Source organism: Lissotriton helveticus, chromosome 5_1, assembly GCF_964261635.1.
Source record: "Lissotriton helveticus chromosome 5_1, aLisHel1.1, whole genome shotgun sequence".
Classification (NCBI taxonomy): domain Eukaryota; kingdom Metazoa; phylum Chordata; class Amphibia; order Caudata; family Salamandridae; genus Lissotriton; species Lissotriton helveticus.
Window position 1 is genome coordinate 1,223,590,341 of NC_136065.1, and position 14,206 is coordinate 1,223,604,546.

The 14,206-nt window shown below is 43.5% G+C and overlaps 1 protein-coding gene across 4 annotated transcripts in view; it reads right to left on the reverse strand.

Moving 5' to 3' along the window:
- Positions 1 to 14,206, reverse strand: part of ATE1 (arginyltransferase 1) — a 489,063-nt gene that overhangs the window by 440,345 nt on the left and 34,512 nt on the right. Inside the window, exon 1 of one of the 4 annotated variants that reach the window (XM_078643939.1) lies at positions 11,850 to 12,084. The exons of 1 other annotated variant lie outside the window; for it this stretch is intronic. In XM_078643939.1, the coding sequence (XP_078500065.1) occupies positions 11,850 to 11,955 (106 nt within the window). In that variant the 5' untranslated portion in view covers positions 11,956 to 12,084. Of the gene's footprint in view, positions 1 to 11,849; positions 12,085 to 14,206 lie in introns of those variants that run through there. 2 more of the 4 variants (XM_078643940.1, XM_078643942.1) reach the window with 2 other exon arrangements.

Consider the following 14,206-nt stretch of genomic DNA (forward strand, 5'->3'; position numbering starts at 1 on the left):
TTTACGTATCAAAATGGACAAATTAGGTTTGTTTTTGGAAACGTGTGATTTAGTTATTTTTGTTATCTGATAACAAAGGTCCTATAAAAGCATTTGAAGTGATTTGAGATTTGTTCAATGAGGCAATGTGTCGCTCTTATATGAAATGGATTACACAGGTACCCCAAATGATATACCTATAAAGTAAAGAACTATGGAAAGCTTTTATGGTGTTGATTATTGTTAACTCAGTAGAAGTCTCTAACATCATCTGCACGACAGCTCCTTCCACCCAGTCGCCCACTCACAGGTCCTTCACTGATGATGTTCAGAGTGTCAAGCTACTTGCAGCATCACGGCTGCACAGAATGTTTACATTTACAAGAAATCAATGGGGTTAAATTTATTATGGCATCACACATTATTCTAGATCAATTGGCTAAACAAATGCCATAGGATAGTGAGTGACCTAGCACGAAAATTTCAATCATGTGCATAGCAGCCGTTTTAAGGCAGTTTTCAAACTATCACTTTGCACACATTATGTGAACTCTGATTATACGTTTTAACTGTTTCTTTTACTTATGATAAAGTGTCACATGTGGCATTCAAAAGTCACATCTCCACTCATGAGCGTACTTGGCAGCTATAAAAGGTACGAACTACAAATTTCCTGGGTAAAAATGGACACACTAAATAATCAAAATGCAGCATTTTTAGTAGCATACAGCCGTTTAACAATACCCTTTAGAACATGGGTACTAATAACCTAAGTGCTTAATTAGCAATGCAAGAAACGCAGGAGCCCAAAGTTTTTCTCAGAAACCTGCGTCAGTACTGCCAAAAGCTGTGGTTGCTATCAGCACTTTTTACGGCCCATTGATGTATCGGGGCTATGTGGAAGTCTCTCAGAGATGAGAGCCCTAAACATAACTATAGAATTTGCTTAGAAAATAAACAGAGGAAAATCCATTTGAGACAAGGTTCAAAGTACAAACTATGAAAGTTTGTTTTAAATTAACGAATCATTAAAGAAGGAAACAAGCATTAGAAATGCAATAGGTCTCGGATTTATTTGAGTTAGAGCTAATAGCATTGTAAATGGCAATGTCTTTTAGCCATGTGTTATGGAGTGTATGCATGTGGTGTGTAGTGGAATTATGTGGGTTGAATTGGAATTGTAGCAATGGTGGCATGCTGCACTTTAGATGAATATGTTTAAAAGTAAAGGGCACCATACTGCGATTGCTACAATAGTTAATTGTGGATGCGTTAACAATTGATGTGTGCACTGATGGCTGGTGGTGTGTGTGCCTGTAGAAATTGTGCACTGATGGCTGGTGGTGTGTGTGCTTGGTGGAAGCTTGCACTGCCGGCTGGAGGTGTGTGTGCTTGGTGGAAGCGTGCACTGATGGCTGGTGGTGTGTGTGCCTGGTAAAAGCGTGCACAGACGGCTGGAGGTGTGTGTTCATGGTGAAAGCGTGCACTGATGTCTGGTGTTGTGTGCCTGGTGGAAGGCTGCACTGACAGCTGATGGTGTTTGTGCCCGGTGAAAGCGTGCACTGACGGCTGGTGGTGTTTGTGCCCGGTGAAAGTGTGCAGTGACGGCTGGTGGTGTGTGTGGTTGCGTGTGTGGTGGTGAGTGTGTGGTGGTGTGTGTGGTGGTGAGAGTGGTGTGTGTGGTCTTATGTGTGTGGTCTTATGTGTGTGGTCTTATGTGTGTGGTCTTATGTGTGTGGTCTTATGTGTGTGGTCTTATGTGTGTGGTCTTATGTGTGTGGTCTTATGTGTGTGGTCTTATCCTGCGCACTCACTCTCACTCTGCAGTCATTCTGCACTCAGTCTGCACTCACTCTGCAGTTATTCTGCACTCACTCTCACTCTGCACTTATTCTGCACTCACTCACACTCTGCACTCACTCTCACTCTGCACTCTCCACTCATTCTGCACTTTTCTATGAAGTTTAAAAAAAAACACGTGTTTTTGGCTATTTCTTTAACATTCATTCACCCTCATGAAGTAAGGACTATGATAGAGAGGGTTTCATTGTTTTGCTTCTTTACAGGAACCTCGGCTGTCTTGACTCTAGTCCCTTTCTGTCTGCCTGTGCCCTCTGCCATAGCCCCAAACATGACCGATTGCATCGTCGTTGCCAATAAATAATTTATGATACTTTATTAACAACTATTCTGTGGACCTAGGTTAGAATCAGATACGCAATGAAAATGCAGGCCCTATAGTAATGAGAGTAAATGTTCAAACATAAGGATATTCTCCAAAATGTATGTAACAGGATTACCAATGAAAGCCAATAATTGTGGAAACTAAATAGAAACCGAATTTTGCAGCTGTTGTATCTACTACCTGGAAATGTGAACGTCACAAACCAAAAATCTAATTATTTTGCTAGTACGTATTTTTCTGTTGCTACCCAACTGATCAAATCTCTCCGAATTTATTATAAGCACATTGTGTTTGTATCCTACCCCATGTTCTCATTTTGGCGGGCTCGTCTTTTGTAAATTGGCTGTGAAATTACATACTTTATTTTTCGATGTTTTGCCACTCGCTGTTTGATGAAGTGTGAACGGTGAAACCTGCAATTATTTCATCCCTGATTGCCTCACCCAGGCCCCGCAGCCCCTCCACACCCAGAGTCGTTATGTTTTACCAGCGCTAATTTATGAAACCACATATCCAGCGTATTCCCGAGCAGCGAACCAGCACTTTTGCTTTCATAGGTCAATATATTTTAAGTCCAACGCCAAATTCTCTCCATGCTCTTTCGGCGTCGGCGGCCCTACAGTTTTAGCAGGCTTAAAATATCAAAGGTAGTTTGCCAATGTCCTCAGACAACTCCACGTCCCCAAAGACCGGGCCCCGGGCAGGCGGCGGCCCACTAAACTGAATTCGTTCATGGTCTGCCGCCTTGACTTTATTAAAGGTGTTGGGCTGCAATAATAACCAGAGATGGAGAAGTCTACTTCACTGGTCATAAATTACACTCCGCCTTCGCAGTGGCTGATCGTGACAGCTTCTCTCCGTCGGCAACAAACTTGGGCCTGTATTCCTGGGCGCGCGAGCGCCCTGCTAATGAATCCTCGGCGCTTTTGATCGGAGCGCGTTCTTTATATTTTCTTTGTATGTAATAATGCATAGAGAAAAATGCGCTTGAAAACTACCCTTTGAGATTCCATTGCATAATGTTTTATAATAATTTTTAATTTGCGAAATGTGTCACGATATTTTGGTAGTTCTAAGTTAAGTGAAAAATAAAATACGAAGTCCTCATATATTACAACGTATTTTGCTTCAGAATAAAAACAAAACTAGCAGTGGTGCGCGCCCGTAGCCCCGAGCCCTAAAAACTCGAGACTGGTGCACGCGCGCCCAGCATCTGTCTTCAATTACCGCGGGCCCTGACAGCCGCGATAATTGAAGAAATATGCCCTTCTGCTGCGCATGTCCGCACGGAATATGCAATAGGCGGAGCTACTCTACCGCCTATGGCCTATTGCGTGCTCTCTTCCGAAAACACACGCACGAGAAGGTCAATCGAAATGCAGCTGGCAAAAAAAAGGACGAAAAATCACGAGCAGCCAGGAATTTGTTAGGTAGCTTTTCGGAGACGCTAACTACAGGACTCTTGGGCTCCGCCCACACTGCTACGCAGTGCGACGTAGGCCCGACCCCTAAAAATATATATGGTTTGTCCATTAAATTAAAAATATGTAAAATGCAAACATATGCAAATCTCACTCGTAGCAGAATTTTAGCCCTAACCTAGTCAGCAACTAGAAACAAATAGATTCTAGAATAAGGCAAATGAGAGAAAAGGAACATTGGTTATAAGGATTGCTCAGTACACACAGGATGGGACAAGAAAATTAATCTAAGTATTGCTTGATAAACAGACTAGCATGGAGAGGGCCAGAGAAAGACCTGTCTCAATTCCCAAATGGTTAGTTTTTATATCCCTTCAGATAAAAATACCGTACAGTCACTGTAGTTAGAGATTAATAAAGTTACATTACTAAACCTGTAGCAAAACAGAAAATACATAATGTTGTATAATAAATTTAAAAAGTGCTACAGTGCAAGCAAAATCACAGAGCCAGCTAAATTTTGTACATTTAATACAACAATGAAAGTCACAGCTGAGGCTCCCTGATTCGTAGACCGGGAGGGAGAAAACAAGTTTAGTGTTAGGCACTGCTCCTCACAAGCATTTTAAAAGTGCAAGTTTGAAATCACAACTTGACCAAGCTCATGTCATCCTATAAGCGATGTTATATTAATCATAATAAAAAAATTACATCTACCTCTCCCTAATATTAATTATAGCACAAAAGTATATACTATGGAATCTGCAGTTCCTCCCTCTAATTATAAATAATCTCAAAATCACACTACCAAACCATTTCATAATTCACACGCTGCTTTTTAGGTCTCGTCTGAGCCAATGCGCTTGCGCATTGCTCCGGCGAGATTATAGTAAGCGGAAAAGAAAAGTCTACCAAAACGGTTGCGGATCGGATACAGTTCATGTGATCTATGCGCGTGCACACTATCGCCAGCCACATAACACACCACCATTTGTCTGTGCCTCGGCATCAGACTTCAAAGGCTGCCGCTCCCCCGCACCACCATTTGTCTGTGCCTTGGCATCAGACTTCAAAGGTTGCCGCTCCCCCGCCGCCCCACGTGCAGCGTGCACATCGCACACCACCATTTGTCTGTGCCTCGGCATCAGACTTCAAAGCCTGCCGCCCCCACCCCCTCCCCCCGCCACAGCAATGCCGAGAGCTTATTTCTGGACGAAAGTGAAAGCATACCGTGCTTGTTTACAGTGGCCTTGCTCCTCAAATTCTGTTGCTGTGTTGCCATCTCTCTAGGGACACTCAGCTTGCTAGCTGCAATGCTACATTCGCTATGCTTTGCCTCTAGACACGTTGATCCCTCGCAGACTGTGCTGACTCTGCCCCTCCTGATTCTGAAACTGACCAACGCAGTCACCACGCAGTCTCTTCTCTCAGTCTTATGATGTCTGCCCTGCCACCATTTACTTCGGACCCTCACCTCACACCTCCTCACCCTCACACCCTCACACACCCTCACACACCCTCACTCAACCTCACTCAACCTCACTCAACCTCACTCAACCTCACTCAACCTCACTCAACCTCACTCAACCTCACCCTCACACACCCTCACCCAGTCACCCACACCCTCCCTCACCCTCACACCCTCACTCACCCTCTCACACTACATCACTCAGGAACACCACCACATCACTCAGGAACACCACCACATCACTCAGGGACACCACCACATCACTCAGGGGCACCACCACATCACTCGGGGGCACCACCACATCACTCGGGGGCACCACCACATCACTCGGGGACACCACCACATCACTCGGGGACACCACCACATGACTCGGGGACACCACCACATCAATCGGGGACACCACCACATCAATCGGGGACACCACCACATCACTCGGGGGCACCACTCAGGGGCACCACCACATCACTCAGGGACACCACCACATCACTCAGGGACACCACCACATCACTCGGGGACACCACCACATCACTCGGGGACACCACCACATCAATCGGGGACACCACCACATCACTCGGGGGCACCACTCAGGGGCACCACCACATCACTCAGGGACACCACCACATCACTCAGGGACACCACCACATCACTCGGGGACACCACCACATCACTCGGGGACACCACCACATCACTCGGGGACACCACCACATCACTCAGCCCAACCACATCATCACTCAGCACCACAACAGGACTGTTGATCCCTCGTAGACTGTGCTGACTCTGCCCCTCCTGATTTTGAAACTGACCAACGCAGTCACCACGCAGTCTCTTCTCTCTGTCTTATGATGTCAGCCCTGCCACCATTTACTTCGGAACCTCAACCTCACACCTCCTCACCCTCACACCCTCACCCTCACACACCCTCTCCCTCCCTCACACACCCTCACTCAACCTCACACCCTCACTCACCCTCACACACTACATCACTCAGGAACACCACCACATCACTCAGGGGCACCACTCAGGGGCACCCCAACATCACTCAGGGGCACCACCACATCACTCGGGGGCACCACCACATCACTCGGGGGCACCACCACATCACTCGGGGGCACCACCACATCACTCGGGGACACCACCACATCAATCGGGGGCACCACCACATCAATCGGGGGCACCACTCAGGGGCACCACCACATCACTCGGGGACACCACCACATCACTCGGGGACACCACCACATCACTCGGGGACACCACCACATCACTCGGGGACACCACCACATCACTCGGGGACACCACCACATCACTCAGCCCAACCACATCATCACTCAGCACCACAACAGCAATGCCTTGCTTGCTACCAACAAGCATTGCCATAGCCAATAGGACTCGCATTAGGAAAGTGTAAGCTATTGGCTTTGTGAATAACAATGCTATTAATTTATATATTTTCAAAGCCTACACATATTAAATAGAAATTGTAATTTACAATACCAATAGCTCACACTTTCCTAATGCGAGACCTATTGCATTGCAAATGCTGGTTCCATCTTGAATTCTGCAGTGCATGCAAGCCATCACATACTTCAGCCTTGATATCTTCCATCTCGTATTCAGCCCATGTTTCTCTTCTTAGTCAACATCTTTTCTACTTTTATATACCCATAATTTTACCCTCTTCTACCAATTATTACTCCAAAGAACTTAAGAATAAATATCAAGCCTATTACACACAATACGATTAGGATTTACTTCACATGACACTACTTAAATCTCCAAACCATTCAACAACCTTTGACATTCCATCCCCTTTCACAGTAATCCATGGACTAACGGCTTCCCTTGCACCAATCTCTTCAACAACCTCTGCATCACACAAAAAATGTGTTATATTATATATGTATCGATTATTAAGCCTACTAGGAGTATGAACACAACACTACCTCAATTTCAAAACAATGCAATCACAGCCTTCTTTTAAGAAGAAGAATATCCACATCAATCCAATCAATCAGTTTGCAAGACCATAGCGTACAAAGCAATCATTCCTCATTAATCTTGGTTAGTGCCCCAGCAGTATTCGTTTCAAGACGATCAACCAAAGTCGACAACAGCAAATCTTCACATTAGTCAAAGCAACACCAAAAGGTGGGATTAACACATCAAAAATATCAATAAAGTACTTGTCCAGATCCACGTTTCACTGTTTTGAGTCCACTTTCACTCTTCTCAATCACATGGTACACTGTAGGACACACTAAAATTAGATCGCAGCAATCCACCCAATTTCGTGATAGGTTAAGTTAAGACATTTCCCCTCTCTATATAGATTCTTCACTCTTTAAAATTTCATAATCAACCACAATATTATAATTACATTCACTCTCAACAATATCATATGACTCTAAACAATCAGATTTCTTACACACAACTCCTTTTCTCTCTTGTTCAATTCTAAGCCTAGAATGTATCTTTGAACGTCTAAATCTCTCTTCAGCCTCTTCATGCAATTCAATCTCGCCCGCTTCATCCAAATTTCTACTAAGTTTCACTCTTCTCATTAAATTCTCGTTTAAAATTAATATCACTCTTTTCAACGCATATTAGGAATACTAACTGGTTTAATTACCCCTAAATGTTCTGCAAACAACCGGAGGCTCCAAAAATAGGTAGTTTCTCTAACTGAAGATAAACATATTCATCACTAATTTCAAGGACAACTTGTTCAAGCAGAGTTAACGTCAAAATGGTGCAGGAAAATGCATATGAAAACGGCAGTTGATTGTAGGTCACAGCCCCAGCAACAGAAAAAGGCATGTACATGCAAACATAACAATTCGCCACATACATAATAGTTGAATACTCATTCAACAAGCTGGCATAAGTATTCTCATTAAATTCATTTACAGCACATTATAAATCAAACCTCTTAACACTTGAACTATTAGTACCAATATGCGATTCAATTTTATATTAGGCATATCCAACTGAAGAGTGACGGCTGACCAGAATACCTACCAAGATTATCAAAAATACTACAGAAAATATCTTTAATGCTAAATAAATGTTCTTCTTAATTTTGACAATTACTCCTGGTGCAAACTTAGAACTCAAAAATCCTTCCAAATCTCAATATGTTATCAGTGATAGGCTCCATTCATGAAATGTTCACCTACTATCTTCGACTGGATACCTAAGCTAGGTGCAAAAATGAATCTTCTTTCAAATACAGAATCAGACTCTAATAAGCACTTTTGAAAAATTCGAAACACAAAAAATGCAATATAGAGTTCTCAATAAATGTTATCAGCATTGATTTTCTCCATCTTTCTTCCCCCATAGGTTCATGTTGGTTCTTCAAAAATGAAACGATAGACTATTAGGTTATGTTGCTTTGCTCAGGATTGATGTTGCTTTGCTCAGGATTGATTTTGAAATGATCGAGCCTTTCAGATACTGTATACTACTTATCCAACACTCTTGCCATTTGTTGCTCTGGCTCTTTATTACTCAAATCTGATTCTGACTGCACTGTTTCCAGTTTAATCTCTCCTCCAACTGCTTTGAGTCTGCAACTTTCTTTTGAACCTCTCAGGCAAACCTTCTTGTAACCAGTTTTCATCTTTGGACCAACATAGGACAACTGCTACGTTTTCATCTTCACTTGCCATTTGATCTACACAGTTTTTGGCTGAAACAGCTTGACCTGCTCTGAAGGTTTTTGAAATTCACACTTTTGCCTGCACTTCTCCTGACTCACTTTGCTCATCTTGCCGTTGTGCACAGTTTACTTCTGTTATTTTATTTTCTTGTCCCACCACCCCTACATTTCCCCCCACACTCCAGGATCCCCATATCGAACTCACGTTTGTGAATTAGCGGTTGGTGCCACCACTTCTCTTCGTGTGAGATACATGGATCCGCCGAGACAAACCTGCTTACTTCACAGCAGTATTCCTCACAAGGACCACTTGGTAAGGGTCATACCACTGTGCGTTTAGGCAGCTTTTCCGCACATGCTTCTTCAGCACAACCTCATCAACAGGTACAAGGTCAGGGTAGGGCTACTCACTTGATGATCATGTATTCAACATTGTCTTGTGAGAGACAGAGCATACCATATCAGCCAAGCTCTTGATCATACAAGGTCAACAGAAATATTTACAAGTGCAGCAAAATAATTCATCAAAATGCCCTGGGCAGGTGATCCTTAAAGTGGAAACTTTAACTCCCCTTTGAGCTTAAGAAAGCAGTAATCTTAGCGCTTGTCATCTCTAAAATAGATTAGTGCAATGCATTATTTGTACAATCTCAAACAAGAGTACTCAAACTTCAGACGCTCCAAAATGCAGCAGCCAAAGTTCTTCTTAACCCCTTCGGTGCTCATGACGGAGCGGTTCCGTCATGAGCGCCAGTTGGGCTGTGCTTATGACGGAACCGCTCCTTCATGGCCCCGCCTGCTCAATAGAACCTTCAGCACAGCACGAAACTTTGCGCCGCGCTGAAGGGGTTAATCTTTCAAAATTCTGCTCGGTTACTACGTTTATAAAGAGTTACAATGGCTCCCTTTCGGAGCACATATTTGATTTAAAGCACTCTGCTGGGTCCACAAAGGGCTACACAAAGAGGGTTCATCCTTTCTTTAGGACATCTTTAAGTGGTACACACCCTGCGGACCGTACGCTCTAGCACTGCTAAGAAGGTGCAAGTACCCAGAATTAAAAAAAATGCATTGAGGAGGGAGAAGGTTCTCCCACCCAGCCTCCAAATAGTGAAACATGTTTCCAGACCACCTGAGAATCCAAGATAATCTATTGAAATTCAGGAAAGATCTAAAAACTTGCCTCTTTAAATCGAATCTAATTGTATATTTTAACAATCTTAATCCACCGTTTAATCATATGTCAGCGGCTTACCACTATATCTCATATCTTCAATGTTGATCTGGTGACTCAACAATGTAAGGATACTAGCGCCAGGATGCCTTTTTGGTATAGTGCGCTCAATAAAACCCCCCATAACGTAAAATCTCCCTCACAAGCACCAGCTACAAATATTTTGAGAATGGCAACCATTGTCAAACTAGGTTCACCAATTGCAATTAACCAATCACAATTCAATTTCAAAATGAGACTTGAAATACAAAGCAACAAATTTTAAAACAAGAAAACGTTGTCTGTCTACCAGAGTAGAGAAAGGGAAATCAATTCACTACTAACAGGGAAAATTCTAAACAACTTAAGTCTCACTAACAAATCTTCCACCAGGAATAAATCTTCCTCTGGGTCTGAGCACCCATTTCCAGTGCACAAAGAAATGAACAACATAACCATGATTAGTTGAATGCAACTAGACCATTTAGGACATAAAAGAAAAACCTTGGAGATCTCGATGCACGCCTTCATTAGATAATCAACTTAAATATTTTTATCATGAAATCGTGGATTACTTTGAATCTGATAACCCAAAAATGAAAACACAAACTTTTAATACACACAATTTAAAACATATTCAGCATTTCGTGTGAAACCCTTACAATGCAATGCAGGTTTCAACTTCAACATGATTAATGCACAAAAAAATGTGAAACCACCGATAAGAAAGGTCGCCACGCCACTAAACTATTACTCACTAAAAGTCACACATGCCGCATAAGAGTCCACATAACACAACATGTGCAATACAAGTGATTTAATAAAACTCTGTTAATAATCCTGTAATGGAATTGCCCGATTAGATCAGAACAGGATACCGTGCAACTGGGACATGGGAGAGTTCCTTACCACTAATTCTGAAGGTGCAAATTAAGATTGCAGAACTGCACTTGAACCAACTGCGAAAACATCTAGATTGCCGAAACCATTCCAGTTTGCTGAAACCCTACTCTGCTAACGAAAACTGTTTGTGCCTTTTACATCAAAAGGGTCAATTGATGGATCAGGGGTTGGAGAAAATAAATTACCATGACTTTTTTCTCCAAATTCTCCCTCTTACAACGTTCAGAATGTGGTCATATATGCATTATATTAAATACAGAAAAAAATGCACTTGTCTCCCTAATTTTAATCAAAGCACAAAATTATCTGCTGTAGAATCTGCTCCCACATTGCCGAATACCAGAGCAGGTTAGTCTTGATTCCACCCTATGCCTCCTTATTCTACGGTCTTACGCTTTCTGTGCCTTTATCTAACTCTTGTAGGTTCTTGTTAACAGCTACTTTCTGTCGTTGTCACAGTTTTCTCATCCCCCGTTTCTATCTTTCTCTTACGCTAGATTAAAGTCTGATAATGAAAACTAAGTCCCAGGGCCCAAAAATAAGTGCCAGTGAATCCCACCTGCAACTACCGACTCAAATTAAGCACTGCTGCAGAGGAGAACAGGTGATAGCTCACCTGTAGAACAAACGATAAAAGTTTACCAGTCTTATGTGGGGCCAACAAGATTACTAAAAAGCGGGCATGATTGGACTATCAAATAATCGTGGGGGTGGGGTACGATATTGATACATTTGTAGGGCGGGGCAAAGGTTTTGGTGTCACTGGGTTTTTAACATGCACAGCTTACTTCGGAGCGAGTGTTAAAAACAAAATATCAATGTGTTACTACAAGCGGAACTTGTAAAAAATGGCAAGGGGTGGGAAGTTTCAAAGTGACTTGTAAGTGGGGGTGGATCATTCTCTATAGTAGGTGTACCTCTGCTCCAAGAAGGGTCGATTTCGCTTTACTTTTTCATGTGCCAGTTCCTAGTTGGTATAAGAAAGCATCCCAATACCCACTCTATCTCTTCCCTCCTATTACCGTGGGACATGTTCCCGGTCTCGCATCTGCAGTATCCACAACGGTAGCCATCCTCTCCCCCGAAGTATTCCAGGATACTGGGGCCCGAGCCCCCTTGCCCGGCCATGACAGACGGGCGGTGTCTCTCAGCTGTAGCTTCTACACCCAATGGGGGCTAACACTTTCTGCGCATGTGCGAGAAACCCGGCTACCAAATCGCTTGCGGGCATTCACTGATTACACTAAACTCATCTAGAAAAGTCAGTCTTCCCTTCTAGCTATTGACCTCAGCTGGCTGGAGCACGGTCAAAATTCACATTCCCGACAGTATTAGTATTAGCGTCGTGGCGGCAGCCACCCTGGGTTAGAATTTCCAATACAATGCATAGGTACGTTTTGTATTGTTTATCGTGCGCAACACATAGGAAGCCTTTCTTCTCGTTATTGACCTATGTGTGGGTTCTGAGTGCTGGCTGGCGGCCTTGTCAGAATAGTGTGTGCATTCAACGAGTCATTGAACGCATACACCATTCTGACATGGCCGCCAGACTTTCACGAGATGAGGCTATTGCTGCGACCGGTTCACGAAACAGCGATAATGTATTTATAGACATAGAAAACAGACTATGTATACTGTGCCTGTTCTCAGGTGACCACATCCTTGGAAAAACTAGACTATGCCCCTACCTAGAAATGTAGCTGTAGATGAAAGCCTGCACATATTTTTTAAGTCAAGCGATAACCTAGAACTCTTGATTTTATATTTGTTTAGGTCTAGCTTTAGTCGAAACCTTTTTTAATGATGTAATTACGACCATTTGATTTTAGCAAAAGCATTTGTATGATAAATTTACTTTTATGGGATTTCACCCAGTCCTCTTAATCTATTGTTCTTTTTGTGTCATTCACATTTTTTTCACCACTGCAGGGTGCAACATTGGTAAGTCAACTCACTTCCCCTGTTGGCTTGTTTCACTTCAAATTATGTAAACTGCCCTGCCAACTTTCCCAGGTCCATGCCTGTTTTTTTAATTTTATTTATTTTATACGTTTTTATATAGCGTAGACTTTACCCGAAGGTGTCAGAGCGCTTCACAATAGGAACAGAAATGATACATGAGGAGAAAATTACACAAGTGAACAAATTACAAAAGCAAACGTTAAGTTACATGAGGCAAAAGTGACAATTGTGAGCAAACAAAATACAAGAGGTAGCAAAGGTACATTACAGGAGGAAAAAGTGACGTGTGCAAGTTACAAAAGCGTACAAAGTACAAGTAGAGGTATAATACTGCAATAAATGTCAGACACTAAAGCACAACAACAAACGTTACGTAGGCAATGGTGGCACTTGTGCAAGTATCTAAAGCAAACAAAATATAAGAGGTAGCAAACAGTGTGTTACAAGAGAAAAGTGACGTGTGCATGTTACAAAAGAGTACCAAAGACAGGTAGAAGGATAGATGTCCGGGCAGCTGCAGGGTTCGCTGATGGCCCTCTAGTAGTAAGGGCACACAGGGAGGGCACAGCACAGATCACAGTGCCATCGGATAGGTGTGTGGGGGGTGAAGGGGCGCTATACAGGGTGCAATCCTGGAAAGGGCAGAGGTAGTTTTCTCGGGTGAGGCAGATGGTCACCTTTGGGATAGATAGAGATCCCTGGTGGGACACACGGAGATGAGGATGCTTGCAGTCCGGGGAGGCTAGGAGGCAAAAGTAACAGCGCATGAAAGTAGGTGGGGTCCGGGTACTCTTGGGTGAAGGGTGTTCTACATCTGAGCTGAGCGGCAGGGAGCGGCTGCACCCCCGGCTTAGCCCAGGTACCACCTGGTGGGCCTCGCAGCAGCGCGCATTGAGGAGTGCCCCCTGCGTAGAGTCATTTGGCAGCAGTAGTGAAACAAGGTGTGGGAAAGAGCACATCCAGGAGTGGTGGAGGGCAAGAGTTGCAGTGCTTGCCACAAGCAATGGGCTTGGGTGGCCAACAGGTGGGGGGTCGGAGTAGGCACAGAGAGGTGGGTTACGGAGGCCAGGCACGGTAAAAGCGCATCAACAGCGGAGTCGGGTGCCTACGGAACAGGAAGCAAGTGGTCTAATTACAAAGTTGGGGGGGTATTAGCCTGCCTAGAAGGAGGATCTCGGCATGGATCAACAGTGGCGGCCAGCACAGGTTAGAGCAATGGGATGGGGCAGGGTGAAGGTGACTGACGACGCAATAGGTGAAATTAAATAAAAAAACAAGCATTTTCAATGCAATAGGTCTCGAATTTACGCGAGTTTGAGCTATTGGCATTGTAAATGACAATACCTTTTATTTATGTTTTACAAACAAACACATAAATAAAAGGCATTGTCATTTACAGTACCAATAGCTCAAAACT